Raw genomic sequence first — 27317 nt, 5'->3', positions numbered from 1 at the left:
AGAAAGAAGTGATGTTTTCCAAGAGAAGGAGGAGGAGGGAATCACTCTTCTCACGTTTAGCGCCCCTCCTCTTTCTGCACCCTTAGCCACGCCTCCTCCCGCTTGCCGCGCGCTGATTGGCCGCGGCCGCTGCCACTCCGCAGGAGCCATGACTTATTTACCGAATGTATGAGCTGAAGGGGACGGTATTCTGCTGAGGGTCCGCAACAGCTGACAGCTGAGCGCTTCGCCCAGGGCTTCGAGGAACAAAGAGGCAGCAGAGAAGCGCTCGCGCCGCACTTTTCTTTTTTAATTTCCACACCTGAGAAAGTAAGAGGGATGAGGCACGCGGTCGCCTCGGCACAAAACGTGGAAAATACTTCTATTGCGGTGACAGATCTGTTTAAGATATGCAACCATTGTGAGCGGCTCAGGAAAAAGGTAAAATCCCCCTTTTCTGCACCTTAGATCTCCATAAACTTAATGTCACGTTCAGTTGTTTCATTTCTTGTTTATCAGCTGCATTTGTGCTTTCAGTAAACAAGCTGCACTGCAGTCTTTTGTCCAGGCTTGTTTTACGGGATGTAGACTAAATCATATATGTGGCTTAAAACATGCATTTGCTAGGGAAAAAAGGTTAAACAATCCTAATGTTTTTGGCATTTTGGTTAAAAAAGTCCCCCTCAAAGTCGATGTCACCTTAGTTTTTTTTTTTTTTTGCGCATTTGCTCCATTTGCGCAGCCGCCCGGACGGTGACCGACAGACATGTCTCGACAAGCAGCGGAAAGTTACCGGACAGAGCAGAGACAATGTAAAGCTTTTTGCTCCCTATTTATTTTTCATGAAGGGGAAATGTCGCTGCTGTGTTCGGATTTCTCATTTATCCTTAGATTTTGTCTGCACCTGGCGAATGTGTGATTGCAAAATCTCAGAGAGGCAAAAAAAAAAGCCACTAATAAAAAAAATGGAGAAGTGGAGGCTTTTTTTAAAATAAATCTTTTTTTTTTTTTTTTTTTTTTTTGTCTTTCAGGACTTGGGGGTAAGAATCCCAAGACCCCTAGGAAACGGACCGAGCAGATTCATCCCTGAAAAAGAGGTACAAGATTAATTTCTTTACTAAGTTTAAATCCTGCTTTGGAGACAAAAATCTAACTTTTTATTTATTTTCCAGATTCTTCAAGTCAGTAAAGTGGACTCCAGGACGCAGTCGATATTTGAGGATGCATTTGCAGCCCTTGGTCGCCTGGACAACATCTCCCTCGTGATGGGCTTCCACCCTCAGTACCTGGAGAGCTTCCTCCGAACGCAGCACTACCTGCTGCAGATGGACGGACCTCTTCCTTTGCACTACAGACACTATATCGGCATCATGGTAATGTTTTTTCAGATTGGATTGAGATTCAACCCCCCACTCTGCCTTTCAAGGACTTGATTGTATTCTGTCTTATCACTTTCAGGCGGCGGCGAGACATCAGTGTTCCTATTTGGTCAACCTACACGTGAATGACTTCCTCCAGGTTGGCGGGGACGCTAAGTGGTTGAACGGTCTGGGTGAAGCTCCGCAAAAGCTGCAGCAGCTTGGAGAACTCAACAAAATCCTGGCTCACCGTCCTTGGCTTATCACCAAGGAACACATGGAGGTGAGTGAATCATGGGTGGGGGTTAACTGCAGCTGCGCCGTTCAGGCAGGTTTGCTTTGAAGCTAAAAAACTCAAAGATAATCAGGTTTTTTAGAGAGTGTATTCCAGAGAGAGTGTTTCCACCGCCTGGCTGCCTGCGGCTGACGTCACCTGCGGGTTTTCGTGTGGTTTCAGGCTCTTCTAAAGGCGGAGGAGCACAGCTGGTCCCTGGCGGAGCTGATCCACGCCGTGGTTCTGCTCACACACTACCACTCCCTCGCCTCCTTCACCTTCGGCTGCGGCATCACGCCGGAGATCCACTGCGACGGTGGCCACACGTTCAGACCGCCCTCGCTCAGCCAGTACTGCGTGTGCGACATTGCAAACGGGAACGGCCACGCCAATCAGCACGACGATCAGCTGGACGATCAGGTGAGTCATCGCAAGAAAAATGTGCTGAACCAACAAAGCACAGAAAAGGGATTTAACTCCTCTTTGATCTTTCTAGGACATGTGTGGGGAGGTGGAGGTGCTGATGGAGAGGATGAAGCAGCTGCAGGAGTGTCGCGATGACGAGGAGGCGAGCCAGGAGGAGATGGCGACCCGCTTTGAGAGGGAGAAGACTGAGAGCATGCTGGTGGTCACATCAGAGGATGAGGAGTGCGTTCCATCCAGAGACATCTCCCGCCACTTTGAGGACCCCAGCTACGGCTACAAGGACTTCTCCCGCCGGGGGGAGCATGTGCCAACATTCAGAGCACAGGTTAGAGATCAGACCTACTTTGACTGTCCTGAGGCAATCTCTTGAACCTTTTTGACCTCTGGATGTTGGTGTCCTGCAGGACTACAGCTGGGAGGACCACGGTTACTCACTCGTCAACAGACTTTATCCCGACGTCGGGCAGATGCTGGATGAGAAGTTTCAGATGGCCTACAATCTGACATACAACACCATGGCAACGCACAAGGATGTGGACACCAGCATGCTGCGTAGAGCCATCTGGAACTACATCCACTGCATGTTTGGCATCAGGTCAGTGACCGGCTATGACATAACTTTTATACCTCATTTACTGCTGGTCTCTCTGGGGCTTGTTGCTGACGCCGTTTCTGTTTTCTGCAGGTATGACGACTATGATTACGGGGAGATAAACCAGCTTTTGGACCGTAGCTTTAAGATCTATATTAAAACCATGGTGTGCAGCCCTGAAAAGACCACCAAACGAATGTATGAGAGTTTCTGGAGGCAGTTTCAGCACTCCGAGAAGGTAAACTCAGCTTCAAATCTTTGCTTCTTCTTCTTGTCTTTGCAAAAATGACACGTTTTTTTCTTATTTCTCTTGTTTTTTTTATGCAGGTCCACGTTAATTTGCTTCTTATGGAAGCACGGATGCAAGCAGAACTGTTATACGCTCTGAGAGCGATCACACGCTACATGACATGAAGTGCTTTTGCTGTTTTTTTTATTGTCCTTTTACTGTCGTTGTTGTATACTGGGACACATAGAGACACAAACTTAAAAAAAAGAAAAAGAGGACAGGGGGAATTCAACAAAAATGTGGAAAACAGCCTTGTTAGTTGGATGTTGAGGAGGATCAGAACAAAATGGCAAGCAAGAAAAAAAAAACCCAATCTGCTGTGGAAACGTCATCTCAAGACTACAAGTGGACGCACATTCAGCGGCTCTGCCTGCAGTGCCAAAGCTGACCAAGAGGTGACAGCCTGGAGCAAGCTCCTGTCCTGCTGAAGGGGTTTTAAGCCAGGCCTGACCATCAACGAGAGACACCCTGGACTGCATTTCAGTATTCCACAATGTCGCGGACTGGTTTCCAATTTCACATGTCTCCCTGTTGAACCCTGAGAACCCCCCCCCCCTCCCTTAAGAAAAAAAAAAAGAAGCAAGCTGTGCAGCCAGAAAGCCTGCACTGATTCTCACTGTTTCATGTGTTTCTTTTCTTATCTTTTTATTTCATATGTGGATGTTTTTGTGGAAACTGGAGATGGACACGTTAACTCAAGGCAGTGTTTTTTTTTTCTTCCTCTTTTAAACGTGTGCCTGAACTATCCAGCACAGAGTACACATGTGCTGATGCTGCTGCTCCCAAGTTGGATTTTTTTTTTTTTTTTTTTTGTGGGATCATATTGATCCCCAAATACCCCCACCCCCCAATCCCTTTATACAAGCCCCTGTCCACTTCAAATCCATCGCATTACCTCCCATTCACCCTTCCCACATCCCAAATGTTCGTGTAAGCTAATCCGAGGAGTGTGAAACCATAGAGATGTTTAGAAAAACTCATTGAACACTGTCTGAGGCTTTGTGTTTGACTGTCAAAATGTGAATGGGACAAATGTGTGTTTGTGTGTGCGCGTGTGTGTAGGAAGTAAAGAAAGGTAGAATACGTATTGGAATTTCATGTGTCAAATAAGTGAGGCAGTTTAAAGGGAGGTCTTCCTGAGTCTCCTGTAGCTTTGTTTTTGTGGGATTTTATTTTGTGTGTGTAAGAGGCGGGTTTTCAATCAAAAAAAAAAAAACCACCCAGGTTCTCCTGTAGGGATTGGCTTCTGTTTGCTGTGACCACACCGTGTTCGTCTTCCGCTCTTCCCAGCTGCCTGTTGGCCCTCACACTTTCAAAAAGCTTTTGATTTGTGAATTTTACAAGTAAACGAATACCTCTTCTGTTTTCTCTTAATGAAATGTATATGAAGTGCTCTTTTGTGAGCAGAGACTCTTTTCTGAGCTGCCACGTCTTGGCTGCTTGGAGACCCCGGCGGGTCCGTTCAGCTGATGGCTTTCCAACAGGAGAGGTTGCAGCTGTGCTTTTTTCCCTTGCTGGGAAAGTCTAACCAGTGCACACAGCTTATTTTCCTTTTTTTCTGGGGTGTGAACCCTCAAAGGTTTTGTTTTTCTGTTTACTAAAATCCGTACTGCATTGTTGTGAGAGTAGACTGAGAGAATTGCACAGATGAATGATGGGGAGGCGGAGAATTCCTCTGGTGATAAAGGAATGGTACATTTGGAGTCTGTTTAAGAAGCTTTTTTTTTTTTTAAAGCCTCTGACTGATGTCAGATACACTTTTTATATGAAAAATTTCAGAAAAGAAATAAACAATAAGACTGCATTGTTGTGTATCATTGATAGTTTTCTCCTAAAAGAGTTTGAGAAAATCTGGGATGCGAAGACCTGAAGCACAATTAGTGTCCATCCTGTCGTTGTTACTCTTCAGCAAAGAAATGAGTTAACTTGTCAAAGTAATGACGGATGACTCATTTAAAAGTTTGGAGTTTTACTCTATAAAATGGTTCAAAGTTCATTCAGCTGTTAGATAAAAGCTGAAGTTACAATAAGCTGAGCTCAGGGGAAAGGATCAGGGACTTACCGGCATACAAATCTGAGTTTTATGTCACTGTATGACCCATTGAGAAGCAGGTTAACAGTCTATGGTCAAAGTGCAGTCAGTGTTCCATCTCTTTGCTCCTGACCATCATTTTAACTCACCAGCTGAGGCTGATGACCTCATCTTCACAGTGTTCTCCCATCAAGGCCACAGGAGCTCATCTCTGTCAGACAACACCAGCAGGAACCTTCCTTCCCCTTACGTTTCAGTGGCTTCGCCATATTTGTATGGAGTATGACGCTATTTATCAGCCAACAGCTTTTTCAGTGGCTTTAAAAGCCTTTGTTGTCTGGGTGTCAACAGGTCACTACTGTGTGAGCACTGGGAGAAGAGGTAGTGGGGGAGGGGGGAGGGGGGGGTGAACTTCAAGTACTGTTTTTGATTTGTTTCAATGTAATACAATTGTGATTTTTGAAATGCTGTACTTTGGCTGCTTGGTGTAACTTGTAAGCACTGCCTGGCCCCATATCTGTGTAATAATAAACACTTTAAGAAGCAAGAATTTTTTTATTTTCTATTTAACTGTCCACCAGTTCAAATTCTACACGAGCAAAGGCGGTAAAAGTTTGAAGACGCGAACTCCAGGTCAGTAAAAAAAGTGTCTCTCCAGTGCAACATAAGAACAAGGTTTAACTTTGTGTTTCATCCAGAAAATATGATCAATAGTTTTCCTTTTTTTTTTAAATAAGGGTCCCTTTGTTGATGTTAATGTTTGTTTTTGGTGGGGCAGTGGTTGGCGCTCTTGCCCCACAGCAAGAGGGCCCTGGTTTAAGTCCTGACTGGGGTACCTGGAACAGAATCACTAGTGCAGACCTTTCTGTGTGGAGTTTGCACGCTTTCTCAGTGCATGCATGGGTTTTGTTCCAGCTAAACATGCTTTATAGGTTAATTGGTTACTCTAAATTGTCCCCAGGTGGGTATGATTGTGGCGCTGCGACTGGCGACCTGTCAAGGGTGTCCCCCACTTTCGGCCACGAGTGGCGGGGTTAGGCTGCAGCAGCCCTGTGACCCTGAACGGGACAAAACAGACTTAGAAAAATTGATGGCTAATGCTTCTGTTATACATTGACTAAATATTAAATATAGTGTTTTGCATTACTTTACATTATTACTTGATGCAGTAGTGAACTAACCAACATTAAGAAAGGGACCCTTTTTATAAAGTGTTAACGTTTTTTTTTTCTTAATTAATACTTAAACGCATTCAGTCTCCTTGTTACAGTTTGTTTAATTTGTTGTATAGAAGACATTTACCTGATATTTATATTCAGGAGGTGATGAGGAGTTTCCATTTAATGTCTGTTCACGTTCAAAAACAGCACACAATTGATTCCTTAAAGATAAAGAATGACTGCTTCTATAATGCAGTTAAAAACATGGAGTATGTTCAGCTGTGAGGTCCGGACCCTGCAGTGCCTTCATCAGTTCTTCAGCAATAGGGAGGAACTCTAACTCCCAGCATGCACTGTGGGGTTCCATTTTAACTTCCTTTTCAATCTTCTCCAGACCGCCTTCATCTGAGGAGTTGACATGAGAAAAGGCTGAGAAACAATTCAGGCTAAAGTTTATGTCAACATTTTAGCATGAAGTGATAAAAATGTGGATTTCGTTGGTTTAGACTAAAGGCTTTTGATGTGTTTGGATTAGATATTGACACAAACCTAAGTATGTGGTGAGAATCCTAAGCAGCATTTCTCTTTCTTGGGTGTCTAACAGCTCTTCTGAACCCCCACCAGTCAGATTCCACACAGCCCGGCATGCCTGGCCTGCTAGCTGCCAGTCACATGGTCCAAAATCTCCCAGGCAGTCCACCAGCCTGCTCACACACAAACAGACACACACACATGTGAACACGCGTCATGTGACCTGAAAAAGGGAGACTCACATGACCATCAGCTTAGCAAACATTTGCCTGACCTAACCACACCTTCATCAAGAGAGGGGACGTGTGAGGTGGAAAAAGTGTTTAAATGTTTGGAGGAAGGCTGCACTAAAACCTAAGATAAATGCATCATTTTATTCCAGCTCACTTTGATGTAGGGCACACATAAAGCTGCTTTTTCATCACATTTGCCATTTCCTGGAACCTCAGTCACTTGGTTCTTGCAGCCAAATCTCTAAGGGTTTCAGTCCTTACTTGGCTAATGCTCCCTCTGACGCCAGACGGACCCTGTTGAGGGGGTCCAGAGCCAGGTTAGTCAGGACCCCGCAGGCAGAAAAGCACATCTCAGCACTCCCGGAGTCGAGCAGAGTCACCACAAACCGGTGCACTGAGGGAGAAAACGATGAAGCAGTGATGGAAAGCAGGAGAACAAAGCAGGGCGAGGATAAGAGGGCGGATATCAGCAGCTGGCAGATGTATTTATGCTGTGAAGAGCCAGCCTTGTAGATAAGTGAAACCTCAACGTGACACAGTGATTTACAGAGGTGCAATTCTCACTTTCCCCCAAAGCTGGATAGTAATAATACCATGATTTACATGTTTTTTTAAGTTCAAATAGACTTTTATAGAAAAATCTGACATTTTCTCTGTGAATATATCTATGAAGACATCCAGGTTGATTCCATCATAGTAGTAGGGTTAAGGGCTGTCATCTGGACTTGGTTTTTAAAGTTGAAGACATTTTCACCTCTTATCCAAGAGGCTTTGTCAATTCATCTTTTTCAAAATTGACAAAGCCTTTTGGATAAGAGGTGAAACGTCTTCACCTTTAAAAACCAAGTCCAGATGACAGCCCTTAAACCTGCTACTATGATGGTTCTCTGTGAATAGTTTCCAAGAAAATCAGAAAAAGAATGCAATTGTTTGCAAATCCTTTAAAATGGGAAAATAATAAAAATAACATTTCAAAAGGTCGTAACCCTTGTGCTGTCCTAGGCACTTTAACGTTGGGAGTTGGGTCATCTAGACCCACTAGACAGTGCGCTGAACCTTTTTTCCTCAATGATTTGTGATCTTCACTGGTGTCCACGGATTACATGAAATCTTTCCACCTTTATCCACCTTTGTCATGGTAGGAATAACACGTCAATGTAAGGGTGGGGTCATCTAAGTTAGCACAAGGGTTAAGAACTGCTTACACTGCAGTTATGCAATATTTACCAGTCAAGCAAACATTATTTTGAGTGACTGTCAAAGAGAATCAGTTTCATGATTTCACACCCACACTAACACCAATTGCTAAAACTGAAAGTCTGCATTGGTTGTTTGATCTGAGTTCAATTTACCAGCAGAAAGAGATTTATAAACAGGAAAACAGTGCAACTAAAGGGAAAAAAAATTATTTTTGCAAATGTAATGTGAAGCGTGCACGTCTCACAAAAAAAGGAAAAATGCCCATATATGCTCTGCACATTGCCTCATCATTTCGGATCACATCAGGCCGAGCTGATAACTTATCTTTGTGGGTTTAGATGATTCGCAAACCCTTGTCATCTGGTTTTAATATCCTATGTCATTTCGGAATTGGTTGTTGAGAACACAAAAGCAAAACTAGTTAAAGCAGAAACAGATTTTTGAAGTTCCTGCACCTTTGTTTTGCATGATAAAGTCCCGGACATCCTTGTGATGCGACAGGTTGCCAAAAATGCGAGTGGCCTCCAGCGTGGCATCCATGCTGGAACTCAGCATCAGCTTCAGCATCACTGTGGGTCCAAAATAACATAAAGAAAGAGTAATGAAACAGAAAAACACTCAAGTTGTATCTTTAATGTCTCCTGTCTCCTGGTCTTACACTTTGCTGTGGTGAGATGATTGCATCTGATCTCTGAGCTTTCTTCTAGATAGAATGACAGGTTGTTGATGGTGGCAGCCACCTTCACCAGCAGCTCCTCGCTCTCCTGCATAGATCTCAGCTCTGTGCCGCCCACGCGTTGCATTAAAATACAACAGTAATAAGAAAAAGGAAACACAAATGTCACATCACTCTGGCATTAACACACTGTCAGCAGGAGTACACACTAAATATGCCTTCATTTATTTATCAGAAGGCACAGATAGTTAGACTATGCTGAAATCTTTCAGCCTTTTGCAGATGTATACGTCTGAAAATGAATCTGTGTGAAAGCATTGCAAAAGAAAACAGTATGCACAGTAATCTTTTAATGATTTATTTTAATGACAAAAATATTTGAATTTTTTTAACTGAAGAGACTCAGTTTGGTTGTCTTTTTAAATGGCATATATTGTGGTTGCTACCGTAAACTGGCACCTGTTGAGCAGAAATTTGTTTCGTGCTCTGACTGAAAGTGCTTTGTTGTTGCCCAAACTGCAAAATAAATCAGTTCCTTCCTCCTTTATTGATTATTTTTGCAAAAAAAAACATTCCGTACCAACTCTGAGGTGCAGAACATGCTTTTAAACTGAACCAATATTTAATATTTGTTGTTTTTTTCCACCAATTTACATCTGTTTTGTTTATGTCTCTCCCAACCGTCACAAAGTTTTGTGTAGGAGGCAGGCAGGCAGGCAGGCAGCAGAGAAGAGTTTCACACCCACCTACGTGTATCAGTTTAACCTGTTCTGAAACCATCTAACCACATGGGAAAAACTCTTGTGTGATGTGACTGAAAATCCTGCTCCTGCAGCGAAGCGTTTCGCTCTGAAGACCTAACACAACAGGTAAACCAGAGGAGGACGTGTTGTGTGTCAACGCTGCAGGGAACACACAGAGGAGGATGTGTTTTCAACTAAAGTCGCAGCACATTACCAGCACAGGGGAAGTGGTTGGTTACCCTGCATTTACTTACAAGTGCAACGTCTTTGATTTTCTTTGTCTTTTTTTTTTCAGAAGCTTCTATGTTTTTTGCACCTGTAGCTTCCTCATCTCTGCTTACTTACCCAGCGTCTCCATCAGAAGATGAATGCAGGCCGTGTTTGCGGCGAGCAAAGGTCCGACAGCTGGGTGGATGCTCATGTTCGCCAGCAGCCTGACCAGTTTCACCAGCACATCATCGGCTTCCTTCAGACTGATGGAAGGGGCATCAGGATCTTTCTGCGGGGCCAACTGGTCTCTCCTCTGGTAGATGTTGTATAGCTGGATGACAGTGTCCATGCAGCCGTCGCACTCGTAGAGCTGCTGCCGGGACTCGCTGCTTTTGGCTGTGAGGTTCCCGAGGGTGAAGAGAAGCCGCACGACGAGGTCCTGTGATGGAGACGGGTCTTAAATTAAGGGCAATCATATTTGCTAGAATCTGACAGTAAATCATTAGTTTGGCTTCAGTCATAGGGTACAAAAAAACGTCCATCAGTGCTGGAAATGATATCGTTATGTAAAGTAAACGCAGCAGATATTCTCAACTTGACTTTCTCTTTTAGCTTACTCCACTCCTCTTCAGATGATGGCAGCAGACGAAAAGCAGGTGAAAAGACCCCACAGGATGCTGGCGGACTCACCTGCTTTTGGGGGTGTTTGCTCAGCACTTCTAAAGTCGTTGGGTAGGATTCAGGGATTTGAGCCAGAGCGAGACAGCACTCAGAGTAAGATGAGAGTTTACTGGAGGCGAAACGAACAATTACGTTTTTTTATATAAACGATGACACAACCAGAACCGACTTAGACAAGGAGATCAAAACGTGGCATCTTTTTGTGGAAAATTCTCAAACTGTATCAGATTTATCTGCTTAGATTAAATTGTACAAGTAGCTCCTCTTACATTATAAATAAAATGTACCAGATCACATCAAAGGGAATGAAAACGGAGTGACTTTTGCTTGGCTCCTAACTACAAAGCTGTGATTCCTTATAGTCAGAAAAGAGGGGTAAAGCTGAATTGCTAAAAAATGTAAAGGATGGTACCTGAAAATTCTGGAGATGTTAGTGCAGACATCCTGATCGTCCCAGTGCAGACTCAGCACCATGCAGAGAGTGGGCAGAATTGAAATGGAGATAAAGAGCGTTCGGGCCTCAGGGTGATCTGCAAGATTCCTCAAAGTGGCCGTCAGCTGCAGGGGTGAAAGGAAAACCCCCCAAAAAATCTTCAAACTGGAGGAAACTGTCATTTTTTAGGAATCAAGGAAAAAAGCTCGACTTGTTTGCCTCCTCAGACAGGATAATGAGAAGGGTTGAACATCCTATTAGGAACTGTTTGTTTGGGCCGGCTTTAATGTGGTCCGCAGCACACATTTCCAGCAGAGGAGTGCACAGTGTGCTTGGACTGAAGCTGCCTGACCAGCAGAGAACATTATCCTCACTGAGCAGAATAAACCAGACAAAAACAAAAACATTTTTGCCAAATGGTTGGAAAATCTACTTAGGCCAAAAAAACACTTTGAAAGAACATTTCACATTCCTCTTTGTTGACAGAGTGCAGCATTTTGAGGAGAATTCAGAGGAAACTCCCAAACAGTCTCCATAATGTAAGCCACAACAACGGCATCGGTGACAGACCTGTACAAGGATGTGTCCTGCAGTTGTGAGGTTGACCTCCTCTGCCTTGCAGAGCTTGTAGATGAGCGTCTGAACCACAGCAACAAAGTTCTGGTCAAGCAAGACTTTGAGGACCGACGTGTTTCCAGAGAGAAATTTGAAAGTGGCAACGCAGTACAGCAACGCTTCTCCTGACAAACACACATCTTCAGTGTTCAGCACGCCCAGTAGCAGTTCTAGAAAGCAAAACAGCAAAAATTACTTTTGGATGTCAGAGCCTAAGTCAGAGGTCTGGAACCTGAGGGTCCAAAGCCACAAAAATTTGGCTCTTTAATCCCTCTCTTGTGTCTCTTATATTTTGAAGAAAAAAAACTAACAATTTGAATAAATCATTTTTTTTCATTATTATTTTAGTGAATTCGTTTTAGTTGAGTTTTGTCGTATTAGTTGTCAGATAAATGAGTTAAATGTTGGTAAAAGGTTTAATCTACTGTAAGCATATTCTTATTTTCTGACCAAACAGGAGGCACAGTTTTTAAAATATAATTGCATTTACATCCAAAACACTTTAAAAAAAATTGGATTCTACACCAGTCTTGTCGTGTTTATTTAGAATTGTAAAAGGACGAAAAGGATGAAGGCGCACCTAAGTTATGATGACAAAAAAATTCCATGTTTAAATTGGCTTTCTTGCAATTTTTATTCAAGTAAATCTGCTGCAGCAGGAGGATTTTATACTCAGGGTGTATTTTATTTTGAAAGAAACTTCTATGGGGTGCAGTAAAAATGAAAAAGAGGTTCCAATTACTATATATAGAAACATTTAAATCATTTTTATCTATATTTTATAAATAATGTTCCCTTTCGGCCACAATAATGAGGTGGGACTTTGTGGCTCTTGTTGGGTTTTGGTCAGTTAGAAACTGGACCAAATGGCTCTTTTAGAGTTAAAGGTTGCAGACCCCTGGTCTACGAGGAGGGGAATATCCAGGCCTGAAGGGCCACTGCTGATCCCCTGGATCAGGTGTATTCACTAAAGCAGAAAATGCTGATGTCGTGGTGCTACAGGTCTGGAGGTCTCCATGCCTGGCGTAAAGGCTTTCAAGCATTTAAAAAAAAGTAAATTTGATTTCTAACCGATGATAGACGTGTGTCTGAAGAGGATATCATTGCTTTCACTGCGGCTAATCTTGTAGATGAGTTTACAGATGTTGAGCAGATTGTTTCCACTGACAGAGAGCTGCAGAAAGGGAAAAAAAAAGCTTTACCTGACATGAACCTTAAAACACACACACACACACCTGCATATTCACTGCTCACTCACAGCAAGGCAGAGCTTGGCGATGTGCAGGCTGAGCTGAGCTGACCGGAGATCAATGAGACGGAACAAGATTCGTAGGATCTCTGACCTCGTCTTACAGTGCCGACCGAGCATGCGGGCCTCGCTCAGGGTACCGTGGAGACGCTCACACAGCTCACACAGGTGCGTCAAGGAGGCCGTTGAACTGCCTGATGGGTAAACATGTGGTAAGAAATCACAAAAGCCCGTCTGTATTCATTATCCAAATAATTTTTTTTGCATGTTGTGGTCTGTGTGCAGAAATGCTCCTCTGATTGTGTGATAGATTTATTAATTTGCTGGTCAGCACTTTAAAATCATTTTCCTTCCTCCTCCAAAAAGCAGCTGAGAGTTTCAGCACTCTAATTCAGAAAAACAATGCAGCGACAGGCAATTGACGCAAAGGAAAAGAGAGGGTGGAGCCTTTTCCTTGTTTTTGAGATGAAATAAATGTTTTCCCTGCATAAATAACAGAGTCTGGACTTTTTTCTCTTCAGAAAGGTTAAACAGAGTGGCACGCACTTACAGAGCACAGCCAGATCTCTCAAGTGTTTTATGCATGAGCCAGAAGGCCCTTAGTACAATAAATATTTAATATTTATCTTTTAAACGAATTTTCCATTAAATTTGTAGAGTGCTGAAATATTTATGTCCCCCAGATTTCATTTGCTAGTTTCAAGTTTTAAACTGAGATGATTCTGCACTGACTCTGATCATAACACAGACATATTTGTCTTTCTTGAGTGGGTGAAATGACAGAGCTTTTTTATATTCTGAGGCTTTATGCAAGGAGAAGGAAAGAAATTTCTAAACCTCCTGGCTGAAGATGAAATGTCAAAAAGACAAACAACGAATAGAATTTGACAGGAATAGTTTAGTTTTAGTACAAAGAAATTACCAGAATTGTAGAAAAAAAAGGGAATATGTCTATTTATGTGTTTGCCTTTTTTGCACTCAGTACCTGCAGCCTCACTTTCCAGCTCTTGGAGGAGAAGAATAACCTTATTTTTAAACATCAACGCATCTGCATCCTCTGTGCTTGAGTTTCCATCATTAAGACCTGAAATGTGCAAAGAGGGTGACAGTTATCTGGTTGCCTCCTACAGGCACAGAGGTGACGTGTGTGGTTCACAAGTTCACTGTCTTAAAATAAAACAGAAAGAAGTTTTGGTGCCACAGCAAAAGATCACCATCCACTTCCTCTCATTTCTCTCTGGGATGATGCAAAATAGTCTAAATGTGGGCATGTGTAGTGAAAACAAGCATGCATGCGTTTTCTGGACGCAAATGTCTGCAATCGCCTGTGCATCTTTTTTTTTTCTTCCTTCCTGAATATTTGCATTTGCTGGCTGTGATGCAGGAAACTGTGGTTGAACAACCAACAGCTCTCTCAGTGATTGGCTGGCTGCCCGTCACGGTGAAAATTGGGCCCTTAGCAACAACTCCCCAATCAAAGTCTGGCTGTCAGCGAGGTCTGCTCAGTTAAAGGAGCAGATTACACTAACATCCTTATATACGTCTAACTATATGTCAGTTATGCATTCAGGAGACAAAAGGATGTATTGAGGTGGATGTAATATAATTGGACAAACCTGTTTTGTGATGGCTTTGCTCTGTGGTTTTGTCTCCAACGGGCTGCACTGTTTTAGAGCTGAAACAAGAATACGAACATACATCAGTTTGTATTTGATTCTTGTGCAGTTTCATTTTCCCTATATTAGCTCACCTGGATAGCAAAAATAATAACTAGAATGTTAAATAAATAAAGTATAGCTAATAAAAAACACATCCAAGAGAAGAAGTCAGTTTCTGCCACAGAAAAATGTATTCAGTTACCACTAGGTGTCACTGTTGGAGCAGTAGCTGAAAACTGTGACAGGGAGGCCCTGTAATCCACCTCGTGCGTGCATCTTTGCAAGCACAGAGACAAGTGTGTGTCTGCCCACAGCCTTTATGTGTTTAATCTGTGACTTTGTCGTTGGTGAGGCCCATGCTGCAATCCCTCACAAAGAGGAACTAAGGGTCTCCACTTTGTGGGCAGTTTGGATGAAGGCGTTCATGCTTTGTCACTGTGAGTCGTCTGCACAGTCTGTGCTGTAACATAAAGCACAAACAAGGGTCCCTCCTCTTCTTTTTGTCCCAGCACACCCTCTGTTTTTCTTTTCTGCACTAAATAATAATTACATAGACATAAAAACTCCAGAAAATCTTTTCATTTGTTGCATGTTCTTCCTCATAATCTTTGCTTTGCCACAACTGAAGCCCCGGTGGCTTTACTGTCTACCCCTTTCATTATAGGGATGTTTTGCACACTTGCTGTTTGGTCCAAACTGCGACATGCTGCAGTGAATGTTAGGGGGCTTTGGCTGTGTAGGATTAGCAGTCTCATAATAAGCCCTCTTTGTGTGATTCTGCCTTCTCTGAGACATGACCTCATCCTTGTCTTAGGCCTGGACAGTGCAGGGCAATCACACTCTGCGCCGCTTGCCCAGCCTTGCCCAGATGGGCACTCAAATCTAATAGAGAGCCATTTGGAGCTATACGGCTCCGGCTTATACTGAGAGAAGAACCGAGTGGATGTCTAATCTCCCATATCTTCATATCTCATCACATTAATCTGTCGTGCTGTTTCCATTTCCATTGACGAAGCTTCTGACTTGGTAGTCTCAACCATCTCCTTTGAACTGATTCAGCATTGAGTGAAAGAGCTTCAAAACTGTCATTTTGGCCAATAAAGAAGCCTCCAATTGCCAGCAACAAGTTACACAAACGTGGTAACTGGGCCTCAGAGGGGTTGCACTCTGGACGTCAGCCCAGAATTCTTGTAAAAGTGTTTTATGGTACGTCCACTCCCCCTTGGACAGCTCCAGCTGCTCCACCCGATCAATACACTGATGGATCCTACCAGCAGCCCTCCCTACGACATTAAACCCAAAATTATTTCCATAGCTGATTAGGTCGGCAGAAAATAAACCCAGCTTTGAGCTGTAAAAGTGTAAAGATGACAGTTATAAAGCCGTTTGGTTGGGAAAGGAACTCAGGGAGGAGCTGAACTTGTGACAAAGATTGGAAGTACAGTTATGGTGGTCTTAAAAACAGGACTGAGTATTTAAGACTTGCTCATTTGTTCCATCTATCATTAATTCAGCCAATTGTATTTCAAATCCTTAACTGTATGCGTTGCAACTGATAGCTGTGGGAAATATTAGAAAAAGAAACATAAAAAGAACGAGTAAGGTGAGCTGGATTTGAAATGAGGGGAAAAATTAAAATAGCAACACAGTCTAGTAACGTCTGACCCTGTAAACCCTGTGTGCTTATAAATCTTTAGCTCATTGTTGCGCTGTCATCACAAAAGAAAAAGAATTAACAGAGCAGGAGAAGGTGGAAGGGCACATGAGAAAGAGGCTATTGTGCAGTCAAATAAAAGTTTTACCTATCGCTTGCCGGTCTGTGAGTCCCAGGTTTAACTGGACCTCTGTGAGGTGTGGTACGCCTAGCTGGCAGGGGCTTTGGATCTGAACCTGAATTCAGTCTGGATTTATCTGCAAAAAGAAAAAGAAAATCTGGTATTGAAACTTGCATTTGTAGTTATGTCTTATAGAGGTAAATTCTCCACATTCTGCCACAGGCTCAGCTATGTGAACCTTTTTTGATGGAGGAATTCTGCAAAATAAAGAGAAGATGTGCAGTCATCTCCGACTAAACACCTGCAGATCATCAGATTTTTACTCAGACCAACACCTGAGAAGGTAAACCAGCTAAACCATCACAAAGTCAAAGGGTTCTTTCAGAAAATTAGCTTGACAAAATGTTATAATGTAAAATGTTGTAGGACGTTGAGTAAACAAGTTACTTTTAGATAAAAACAAATGGGTATCTATATTATTATGTGTGTGACACAAATTTGCACTTTCCTTTGTATTAATTTACAGGATTTCTTCAAAGTTGAAAGCCCTTGAGTTATAGTCATCACCATTTTTTGTGTGTGTTTGTAAAGGCTGCAAAGTGGGAACAGCTCCAGCTTTAAGGACGGCCACCCGAGCTCCTGCAAGCCCTCTCCTGGCCTCCAGTGGGGGTTTGGGAACAGTTTCAGCAACACTGGGCACTGGAAATGTGGGTTTCTGAAGTAAAGTAAAAGATATTCAATAATGTGTGAGCAGGGTGGAACTCACAGGGGTTTCACCTTTTTTGCAGAATAAATCTGTGAATTAAATTGTATTGAGTGGAAAAATACATGATTCAGAGGAGGAAGACGATTTCCTGAAGCCGGTCTGGAGTTTGAAGCATCAAAGTTCCGAGCACACACACTGTAAAAGAAACACAGTTGTATAAATATTTTTAAAATGCATCTTAAATGGAGCAGAATGCTCCTAACCTGAATGTAGAGGATGGTCTATTGTCATGTCCTGCTCGAACAGAGTTTGCTCCAAAGAGCTGCCTGTGGCTCTCCTTTGGAGTGAAGGGTCTCTGGGTAGACTGGACCCGCAGTGACTGCCTGGCTTCCCGGATGATCTCTGAACATGTTTTCTTTGACATGTTGGAGTGTGAGATGAAAGGGCAACGAATCTGGTGCTTCAGCTCCATGGCAGGGGTTCCGGTCTGGGGAAACGTAATAAAAAAATAGATTTTCTTTATTGCATCCCACATTTTGAACCAAATGAGACTGATAGAAAATAGTCAAAATGACAAGATCTCAAATTCCTGTAAGATTAGATGAAGACATCTCCTTGGTTTGGAAAAGGTTTAACTTTTGCTTATTTAAAAGTGAGAAAACATCTGTAAATTATGTTATTTGCTTTCTACAGAACCTACTTTTACAGATATACAGACAAACACATACAGAAACAAGATGCACAAATTTGATTTCAATTCATTTCAATGGGAGCAAGCTAGAGAATGAATTTTAAGAGAGGACGCCTTCTGCTCCTTGATTTTCCCCCTGGAACTTATCCTTTTTGTCCATTTAGGTCTTATTTTATAATGATAAAAATAATAATTATTGTCACTATTTTGCAGAAGATACTACTACAAATACATGCGGTAAAAAAAAAGATTTTTTTCTGGCTATATTCCACTCTTGTTAAGGAATTGTTGAAAGCTGCAAGCAAAGAAACTAACAATTTTCTTTATTAAGGACATTTAATAACAAAATTCCTCCATTTTCTGAATCCGCTGAAACCCTTTGGGGTCACAAGGATGCTAACCCAGCTACTGTAATGTGAAAGCGGGGTATACCCTCAATAGGTCACAAGTCTGTTGCAGAGACAAACATTTACATGAAATCCAACATAAAGGGACAATTTAGAGTCAACTATTAACCTGATGCATTAGCATGTATTTGGACTATGGTAGGAAACCGGAATGTCCGGAGAAAACCACGCATGCACAAGGAGAACATGCAAACTCCACACAGAAAGGTCTCAGCCGGGATTCAAACCAGGGCCTTCCTGCTGTGAGGTAAGAGTGCTAACCACTACCCTACCATGCCATCCCAACAACAAGATTTCTTTAAAAATTTAAATAAAAAGTAAACTTTCAACTGATGTGGTTGGATGATAGCAGATTCTCAGAGATGATAGCATGGAGACTTTCAAAATAATATTTCAAAATTGTTACAAAGATTAGCTGATAACCTATTTAATTGCTTTCTGCAGCCCAAAAAGTATTCTCTTTTTACTTTTTTTTTTTTTTAAAAATAAGAGACTTTGTTGTTGGTGCAAGCGTTTTTTTTTAAAGAGACTAAAGTGAGGATACAGACGTTAGAATGTCTCACATTTAATCGAGGAATACACATCGATATGAATATTTACTAATTAATAAAGCATACTGTTTAATAATATTTATTTAAAGAGAACTATAGCATATTTATACTTTACCTATACTATAATAAAATGACCAAATGCTGAAAACATTTGTCATTCATTTTGATTTCAAAATAAATTACGCAAACATTTTTTTAATGGAGCATGTCAATAAAATTGCTTTAAATATTGACTTCTAATCAATTTTCTATTCATAAACTCTTTTCCATGAAACAATGCGCTTTCATAGAGCTGCAGACTTTGCGCGATCACGCTCCGTCTCCATGGTAACGAATGTTGTCAAACTACAATTCGCTCGAAGAAAAACTTAACCATGTGAAACTTATTTGTCCAGTGACTGCAAAATTGATTTTTTTGGTCTCATTTAAAGAGTAAAAGTAATCCCCCTCTTTTTAAAATAAATAAACAAATGGTCAAAACTAAAACCATGACCGAAGTTCAATTCAAAAGAAAGCGTTGGTTGCTGGTTAAATGTGCTCACCCTTCTTCACGCTCCTCCTGCGTCATAGAAGAGATGAGAGTCTCTCCGTGTGCAAGTTCACGATAATAACAGCAAAACATGAATACAAAACAAGCCAATCTACATTTTCTGGTTACTTAAAGTCTAAAAGTTTAACCAGAAGGGGCAACAAGCGCATGCGTAGTTCCCACCACTATCAGGTGCACGAGTTTCAGAAAGCTCCGCCCATTCATGAGGAGACAAAAAACCGTGGTGTGGCACATCAGTGAGAATGAGTGATTAGTCGTCTTCAGAAAATTTACTAAATTAATGATGTTGTCTTGGTGTCTTGTTTAAAGATCCATTCCAAATAAAATGATGTTTTTGGTGTTTTTAACACGTTCTTGGTGCAGTTTTTTCAGGATAGAGGACAATTATGAATTATTTTTTTCGTCCGCTCCTGATTCACAATGATTTGAACAAAGTAATACTCAGAGACACAATTTTGAGCTTAATTGTTTTGATATATGTCCTCCACCATCAGAAAAATGCTCCAAAAACACTGTTTTCATCTGAGTGGGTGTTAAGGATTCACAAATCAAACACACAGTTTGTGATTCGACACCTGAAAGACTCTTTCAGGTGTAGAAAAAAATCTTTTTATGCAGTCAACTGCTTACAAACTCTATCAAATCAATAAACACTTAAAATATTCACTTTTAAATTTGTTGATTTTTTAATATAAACACAAACTATGATCATTTTGACCCAGAATGGCTCCAGAATAAACCTGTTTTGTTGCACTATTTTTGCTTCACGTGTCAGTAAATTTAAAAGGCTTAAAAACTCAGATTTTCTTCTTAATTTCAAACCACAGCTGGTCTTTTCAAGCTTTTTTTTACTGACGTCAAAAATCAATGCAGAAAGGAAGCATGAGATCAATTTTCATAGATTAAGAGTTCAGCAGCAGTACACACTGACAAAGTTCCCTCACTTGTTTGTGCTTTACTGTTTTTTTGCCACCAATTTGTTCTGATAATGCTAACACCAATCGAATGTGTTTGAATCTTTACATTGATTTATTCCTAAACCTTCTCTGGCTGGCCTTTATTATTTTGTTGTAATTCCCCAAACACATCTGAACAATCTTGAGAGACTCAGGTTGGATTTTAATAACCCTTCATGCTTCAGTCTCTTGGATACAGTGAGCCCAATTGGCCGGCAATGCGCATGCTGGGAATGCCCAATCACAGGGCATCACCATGGAGCTCACCAGCCAATGAGAGCAAGACGATGCTCTAACTGTCACTATGAGAGGGAGGAACACACTGCTGGGACAGGAGTGGACACTCTCAACCAGATTGTATCTGTGGTGTGAGATCATGAGTGAAAATCAAGCTGTAAATGTAAAAAAACATGACGCTTACAGGAGCAAAAGATGCCCACTTTTATGCTTCAAGAGCATCTGTGTCATTGATATTGGTGCTGATCACGTCAGGGAGTAAATGGGTTGATCTCGAGAGCCATGTGCTGCTTGAAGGTGATATGTCTCCCTGGTTACAAGCGTCATCTCCAGGCGGAGGCTTAGACTGACAATGAGCACTTAGCTCTTGGAAATGGAACCTCTTAACTTTTCCACGGATTTCCATTTAACCTGTTCTAAAACCAGTTTTTTTTTTAATTCTTCTGCTACTGACATGTCTTTTAATTCTTGAAACATCAAAAGCCCACTCTTTATGTTTTCTTTTTGGGAGTTTCCTGCTTAAAGATAAAAAATACATTTGAATATTTCAATATCTGCTTATTTCACGTTTATGGTTTGATTTCATCCATTTATCTTCTATTCTTGCTTAGTCCTGAGCAGAGTGACGGAATTGCTGGAGCCTATCCCAGCTTCTTCAGGACAAATGTGGGGTACACCCTGATTTGGTCGCTAGTACATCCGGCCAAACATAAACAAACTCACATTCACCCCTACAACAATTTACAGTTACCAATTAATGAAGCATGCTTTTGGACTATTGGAGGAAATCTACGGTGGCCCTGAAGTGCAAATTATATCAATAGATTGCTCAACACAAAAACATATAGATCGGAACAACAATTAAAAAAGCAAAGCAAATACTAAAAAAAAAGTCACATTTTAGAAATTAAAAGAACAATTCCAGAAACCAGGTCTTGGACATTGCTGATCGGATGATTTTAGACATTTGATTTTTTTTTTCAAATGTGTCTTTAATGTCTGCATACTTATAAACATTTTATGATTAGTGCGGAGCATATCCAGTATCTCTTCATGTCAAATAACCATCAGTGGACAAATGTCATCATCATTGTTTTTCTAATATTTGTTTTGCTTTTTAAAATTTTTGTTGTGATTTTTTAGCTGTTTTTGCATTGAGGGATTTGTTGGTGTGATTTGCACTTCAGGATCACTGTAGAAATCGGAGAAACCCATAAATGCTTAAGGAGAACAAGCACACTCCACACAGAAAAGACCTTGTCAGGATTTGAACCATCAAACCAGACACCACTATGGAGCCTTTTTGATTGATTAATTATTCTAAAACGTAGAGATAAGCCAGCTCAACCTTGTTTATTTCAAACTGGGTTAATTTACCCAAAAAATTAGTTAGTTAAATAGCAAATTAGATTATAGAGGAGCTTCTGTGAGCTAATATTATGTTTAGCTTTATTGTTGGTGCTAATTTGCGTCTGTTTCTTAAATGAGTTTGTTTTGCTTAAAAATTTCAAAAACTTTGAAATTTGTGCACCAACAAAATAAATGATTATGCTTTTTGGGAGACGACAGGCCTCTGAAATGTGAAAAGATGGAGAAGAGCTGTTCTCTTAACAGTAGCGAGGAAGAAGTTTTCTGGAGGTGGTGGGACTGCAGGTGGGAGGGTCAATGAAGACAGAAAGAAATTTTAATAGAGAGAACAGGAAAAGCAAATATGAAAAATGACAGATTCTGACAGAATCAGCAGTGAAATCCCAAGGATTTCTGCTGTGAATCTGCTGAACATCACTTAAGGCACATAAAAATGAGGTCAGACATCCTGTCTGTTCTCGCACTTTTCTAAGAATTGTGCTATCCTAGGCACTTTAACGTTGGGAGTTGGGTCATCTAGACTCACTAGACAGTGCGCTGAACCTTTTTTCTTCAATGATTTGTAAACCTCACTGGTGTCCATGGATTACATGAAATCCTCTCCACCTTTGTCATGGTAGGGAGACACGTCAATGTAAGGATGGGGTCATCTAAGATAGCACAAGGGAAGCTGCATTTACTGTCAGGAACTGAAGAAAAACTTTTCAGAAGAAAACTCTCACAATGCCAGTATTACTTCTACAAAAAACCCAAAAAAAAAACCAGTGAGTTTCAGTAGAAGTTTCTGCATCAGCTTTGATAAGTTTTTGCCGAAAAGAATTTCTGGGAAATTGACAACTGATAAAGTTTGCTTTGCAGCTTGATTCTTGAAAGATGTTGCATTTGCAATACTTTGAAAGAAAGTGGCCTTTCATCACACTTGGCTTGCCTGCACAGACCCGTCTTGGCTGATTAGCTTGTGAAGGAGATAAGTAAAGTCCTGCAGATTTAGCTTTTTAACAAAGTTAACCGTTTTGCTTGAGTGATTTAAAAAACAACCAAGAAGTCTACATTCGAAGCAAATCCAAACTAACCCATTCTCAATTGTTCATGTAACTTGTTGATGGTAAGTTTCTAAAAGAAATCAGCTCTAAACCAAATAGGAATCTAAAACAAATGATTAGTTTATTATGTCTAACTTATATTGTAAACAATTTTTAGATTGCAGGCTTGATAAAATTTCTGTTTCTTTTTTAATTCTATTAGATTTTCTGAAATTGCATAACTTAGGACGTGCAGAAAGTGTTTCAGGAGACAGATTACTGCCCTCAGATTGTGACAGAACTTTTATTCAACCACATCCTAGATTCAACATATGTGCTTACAAACAAATATAATAAAAATTGTCTTTATTGTTGAAGCAAGACCACCCCATTTTTTCCAATGAAATCTGCAAAATATTTTTTTAATGAAGTCGTCTTTCCACACTCTTCAGCCGGAGGGCAATGGGCGGGGAGCCAGACGCTCCAGTTTCTGTTGGAACTGAGGCTCAAAGACACTGCGCAATGTACAGACATTTAAAAGAGAGAGAAAAAAGGAGGCATGTCTGTTGGAGCACATGGAAAAATAAAATGCCACAGGGATTCACTTGTTTTGCATGGATACTTTTTTATAAAGCCTTAGGAGGAAGAGTCAACCTTTTGTCTTTACAAAATTATATATTTTATTACTTTCTTTCTCTTTCGGCTGTTTCCCATCAGGGGTCGCCACAGCGAAACAAACTCTCTTTCGAGGGAAGAGTCGCATGGTTAACTTGGCAATGTTTTACGCCGGATGCCCTTCCTGACGCAACCCTCTCAATTTATCTGGGCTTGGGACCGGCACAGAGGCAGAGAAGGGAATAGGGAGCAGCCTGAAATCGAACCCTGGTTTCACGGATGGAAGGTGCTGCAAACCAGCACGAGCTAAACTGGCTCCCTTTTTTCTAATTACATTTCTTCTAAATAGTTTAACAGAAATATTTATGTATATTTCTGTGGTGTGTCTACTCTGATAACCCTGATGAATCCTGGTGAAGCATACTTATCTCATATACACTCATTTTTAATGCCGCCTTTCATCCCTTCCTTCACATGACCTATGTCTGTTTCTATGAATAGACGCGTGGGCGTGAGTGCTGACTTGCTTGTGTTGCTCACCACGATCCTCCCCTGCAATAGGTCTTTCAGAAACATACATCAACTGACACACTCACACATTTTAGGTGGTATTTTTCTTACTTTTTCTTCCTCATTGTCATTAGGTATGAATAAGAGAGAAAAGATGAGTCAAAAGTAGCATCAGTCTTTAGTATTCTTGCAGAAGATTTTTCTAGTAGCCTATACACCACCATCTGAGGCCTTTAGCTAATGCTGGTCCAGGGGTCTGCAGCCTTTGACATTAAAACAGGGTTGTTTCTCACTGACCAAAATCCAGTGGTAGCTGAAAAATCTTACTCCCACTTTAGAGAAAACAATTGTTGCTTTGTATTTGTTATTGACACTATTACAAATGAATTACTGTTTTTTTTGTGTGCTTAAAACTTAGAAATATAAAGAATAACTTGCTTTATTTTCTAATTTGATGCTGTTTTTTTTGTTTGGCAACATAGGATCAATGTGCTGCAAGATAGAAACTCCAAAGAAAATTTGAATTAGCCAAGCCAAAATTTTCTATTGTTATGCCTTAAATCTATTGTTATGCCTTAAATCAACTTTGACTAACACACACTCTTAAAACAATTGGGTCTTTCATCAACCCAATTTTTGACTATTATAACCCATGTATTTGGTGGTCTCAAAATACACCTGGAAAACTGTGCTAATTGCATCTCATAATACAAGGTTTTATCACACAGTTTTGCCTATTTTTCCTGAGTTTATACGTTTATTTTATTAGACAATATATACTTTTTTTGCCATTTGAATTTATTAATTGAAAAAAAAAAAGAAAAACATGGGAGCAGAAAGAGAAGGGAGGAAAAACAACTCAGTTAATAACTACCATCTAAATATTTTCAATTGCATTTAAATCTACAGTACAATTTATGGGTTATATATACAATTTCTTCGGGTTGGTAATAGTGGTTTAATTTGAACCCAATGAATGTTTTTATTTTATTTATTTATTTAATTAATTTTGTCCCTTTTTAATCTTGGTGTTGGGTTAAATACAACCCTTGGGTTATTTTTAACAAAGTAGTTTTTAGTGTGCAATTACTGCCACATAATTACATGTAGGTATCCAGTAGGTACAAAAAGTACATTATAAATACCCCTTAAGTATCCTGTACTGTACGGTAAACGGAAGTATTAACACAAGGGAATTTATATAAAAGAGCTGTAGCTCTATTTTCTTCCACATTTTGGTGAATAGGCTCTTAACCTACCGTATTTTAGCTTTGTGTATTTTAAAAATACTCCAGTTTCTTTTTTATTGTCAGTCCAAAATTGGCATTGAAAGAAAAAAAAAATCTACAGCTTTTAAATGCAGAAGCTTAATAATTATTTCATTATTACAACAAAAATGAAACACTATCAGCAAAAATCATTTTTTTCCTTGCTGAAGAGATGCTTATCAGATGGAAACAATAAACACTGGGCGCGCATCTTTCCGCCACTGCTGCATTTACAGATTTTCACAGAAAAGCTGAGTCCACTGGAAAAATAGAAATGAAAAGAAAAATATGAGACAGCTGCTTTCACCGATGATTCCCGTTTAATACTGTCTTTTAAAACAAACAGAATCAAAGCTGGCTACAGATTGGAAAGGTGATAAGGTGGAGCAACATCCCTGTAAAATGTCATTTTTAAAGGTTTCAGTTGTGTAATATATGTCATTACACCTTTCGTGGCTACTGTTTAATGGTATATTAGATTCCTTTGTTGGAAAATCCATCAATGGTGCTTCCAATAGAGGAACCAAAAGAGATGAAAAGCAGGTTTGGAGGTTGGGAGACTGAGAGAGCGAGCCGTGACCCTCTGTGAAGGATTTCCCTGGTGGTTTCCCGGTGAGCTCAGGTCATAATTCACCAAAGCAGAAATAAATGTGTCCCTGTACACATGTGTATGCCCATAAACAGAAAAAAATCTGTCTCTTTGTGTGTGTGTGTGTGTGTGTGTGTACCACTCTCCCTTTGTGCAGCGATATATGGATGCCTAACCTTGAAGCTCAGGATACATGTATAAAATAGGGTGAGTGTCCACACTGTCCGAGCACCATAAACTGCTTTATTATTAGTCATAGTGGTTCATCACTGCATTTGTTTTCACATGGAAATCCTCCATTTAAAGTGGCGTAACGTCTGCCAATGTTATATTGATATTTCACAGATAAGATCTTGTATTCTTTTATTTTAATAAATGACGTTGGACAATTTATTTTGTCCAGGTTGACAACAGACAAGAAACAGTTGACCAGAAGTCTAAAAATAAAAACAACAAAGACAGAAGTGAACTGAAAACATAAACCGATCGTCTTTTGATCTATTGTCAAAGTGTTCCTATTGGTCTTTTAATTATGATTATTAAAAAACCTATCTCGTTTTCTAGGACATTTCTGTAGAGCAGAAATTCATCTCTGAGCTGCTGGGAGGACCGTTGGCGGAGAGCAACACCGGTCCCTTTCCCCTTCCCTTTGCTGAGAGCTTAGAGCAGGGAGCTTGCGGCCCACCCAGCGCCCCCCCCAATTTGCTCTTTTGTAAACAACAATCTTTTTTGTCTGCTCCTGATTCACATTGACTTCAAAAAATAAATACTAAGAAATGCAAATTTGAGCTTTATTTTCTTATATGTGCTTCATCATCTGAAAAGCCCACAAGAACATGCTAAAAACACCCCAAAACACAATTTTCTTTAAAACGGGTCTGTGATACATGGCTGGGAGCAGATGTGAGTGATTAACAGGAGAAGAATTATTGGAAAAAGAATTAGCAAGATCCAACATTTTAGTAAACCTAACAAAACAAAACAAAACCAACCAACAATGCAAAATCTCAAAATCCTTGATTGTATGTCTTATTTCTAGTCAAATTGAATAATAGCAACTCATATATAAGACACAACAACTGTGTCAGTTAAGTTTTATGAAAGAAATGTATGATAAATGAAAATTTGCTGCTGTATTTTTGAGATCAATTGTTACATCAAAGCCAGTTTGCCTTTAAAGCTGTTGCCTGTGTCTTATATCAACTATATATATTTTTTGTTTTTTTACAGTGATAAAAAAAAGATCAAGCCGAGGTCTGGTTACCATTTTTTTACAGCATTGATAATTGTCATTTTCTATAAACTCTTAAAATAAAAATCTTCTGCCAAAACATTCAGTACAAAGGAATCCCCTGCATACAGACAAATCCCTGCTTGAATTCATTCATTCATTTTTGATCTAAAGCTATGAACACCCCAGGAGATAACAGAAAAGTTTGAGATGAATGATGCAAGAGGAGCATAACACGTGCAACAGGACGGCTTGCACATGCTCAGTAAGTGCAGTGGAAGACAGTGACATTTAAGGAAGAACCATCATATCATGATGTATCTTGTGTTTGCACCACAGTCACATTTATCATCGCTGATGTACAGAATTTATTGGGGTTTTGGGTTTGAGCAAGATGGTGATCATGGACATTTCAAAATAAAACACACCAGCTCTATGTGTGTTCATGAAAGAAGATTTTATAAACACCCATACATTTCTACTTGTAGAAAAATTCTAAAAT

General features: G+C 40.4%; 2 protein-coding genes across 3 annotated transcripts in view; one reads left to right on the top strand and one right to left on the bottom strand.

Annotated features, from left to right (window-relative positions):
• The window catches only part of sesn1 (sestrin 1), a 52882-nt gene extending 48599 nt beyond the window's left edge, over nt 1-4283 (top strand). Inside the window, exons 1-9 of one of the 2 annotated variants that reach the window (XM_011491603.2) lie at nt 178-420; nt 1011-1076; nt 1152-1352; nt 1438-1620; nt 1795-2031; nt 2108-2362; nt 2442-2632; nt 2723-2867; nt 2957-4283. In XM_011491603.2, coding sequence (XP_011489905.1) covers nt 319-420; nt 1011-1076; nt 1152-1352; nt 1438-1620; nt 1795-2031; nt 2108-2362; nt 2442-2632; nt 2723-2867; nt 2957-3043 — 1467 coding nt within the window. In that variant the 5' untranslated portion in view covers nt 178-318 and the 3' untranslated portion in view covers nt 3044-4283. Of the gene's footprint in view, nt 1-177; nt 421-1010; nt 1077-1151; nt 1353-1437; nt 1621-1794; nt 2032-2107; nt 2363-2441; nt 2633-2722; nt 2868-2956 lie in introns of those variants that run through there. The other variant, XM_011491602.3, reaches the window with a different exon arrangement.
• Nucleotides 4284-4636: 353 nt separating this feature from the next.
• Nucleotides 4637-19197, bottom strand: armc2 (armadillo repeat containing 2). The gene is made up of 18 exons (XM_004083585.4): nt 19012-19197; nt 17084-17307; nt 16943-17015; nt 16682-16829; nt 16142-16250; nt 14298-14356; nt 13667-13765; nt 12691-12875; nt 12504-12606; nt 11388-11602; nt 10797-10942; nt 10394-10493; nt 9839-10142; nt 8733-8855; nt 8530-8643; nt 7136-7268; nt 6660-6814; nt 4637-6515 (listed from the first exon to the last, which is right to left on the bottom strand). Exons 2-18 carry the CDS (start codon nt 17290-17292, stop codon nt 6367-6369), a joined length of 2424 nt encoding a protein of 807 aa, XP_004083633.1. The 5' UTR covers nt 17293-17307; nt 19012-19197; the 3' UTR covers nt 4637-6366.
• Nucleotides 19198-27317: the final 8120 nt, after the last annotated feature.

Source organism: Oryzias latipes, chromosome 24, assembly GCF_002234675.1.
Source record: "Oryzias latipes chromosome 24, ASM223467v1".
In the NCBI taxonomy this organism is placed as follows: domain Eukaryota; kingdom Metazoa; phylum Chordata; class Actinopteri; order Beloniformes; family Adrianichthyidae; genus Oryzias; species Oryzias latipes.
This window is presented reverse-complemented; position numbering and strand designations above follow the sequence as displayed.

Coding starts and splice junctions, on each gene's coding strand:
- armc2 (XM_004083585.4), bottom strand. CDS start 17,292: ATGGAGCTGAAGCACCAGATTCGTTGCCCTTTCATCTCACACTCCAAC. Junction 16,251..16,681: donor ACAAACACACACAAAAAATG/GTGATGACTATA, acceptor TTCTTTTTGCAG/ATAAATCCAGACTGAATTCA. Junction 7,269..8,529: donor CTTTATCATGCAAAACAAAG/GTGCAGGAACTT, acceptor TTTCTCCCTCAG/TGCACCGGTTTGTGGTGACT.